Source organism: Rhincodon typus, unplaced genomic scaffold, assembly GCF_021869965.1.
Source record: "Rhincodon typus isolate 14 unplaced genomic scaffold, sRhiTyp1.1 hic_rhity00008689, whole genome shotgun sequence".
NCBI classification, from domain to species: Eukaryota; Metazoa; Chordata; class Chondrichthyes; order Orectolobiformes; family Rhincodontidae; genus Rhincodon; species Rhincodon typus.
Genome location: NW_025974327.1, coordinates 1 through 385, shown reverse-complemented (window position 1 = coordinate 385; position 385 = coordinate 1). Strand labels below are relative to the sequence as shown.

The 385-nt window shown below is 53.2% G+C and overlaps 1 protein-coding gene across 1 annotated transcript in view; it reads right to left on the bottom strand.

Moving 5' to 3' along the window:
• Positions 1–153, bottom strand: part of LOC125482315 (protein LBH-like) — a 4,666-nt gene extending 4,513 nt beyond the window's left edge. The window contains exon 1 of the mRNA XM_048594373.1: positions 39–153. Within this exon, the coding sequence (XP_048450330.1) occupies positions 39–122 (84 nt within the window). The 5' untranslated portion in view covers positions 123–153. The remainder of the gene's footprint in view (positions 1–38) is intronic.
• Positions 154–385: the final 232 nt, after the last annotated feature.

Genomic DNA, 385 nt, shown 5'->3' with positions numbered 1-385 from the left:
CCTTTGTCCCCCCACCCTCCTCCACTCGGTATCTGTACCTGGAAGGGCAGCCTGTTGTCATCATGTTTAAGACCCATTTCTTCAGCAGAAGCCTTACTGCTGTTGATCATCACATCAGTCATGGTGGCTCTTTACTCACAGGGTCCTAAGGACAACAAATTCAGGAAAGATCCCATCAATGTCTGGTGCCACTCACCTATTCGGGACTCTCTGCACTAGCTCCTGACCGTGACTATCCTCCCCATTCCTCAACCACACACTGAGTGCTGGATCTCAGCTCATGACCAACTGCAGCCTCCCACTGCACCCGAATGCCTACACCACCTTCCACCACCAGCAAACTCTTCCATCTCTCAGCCCCCAGCTTGACTCCCCCAACTCACCC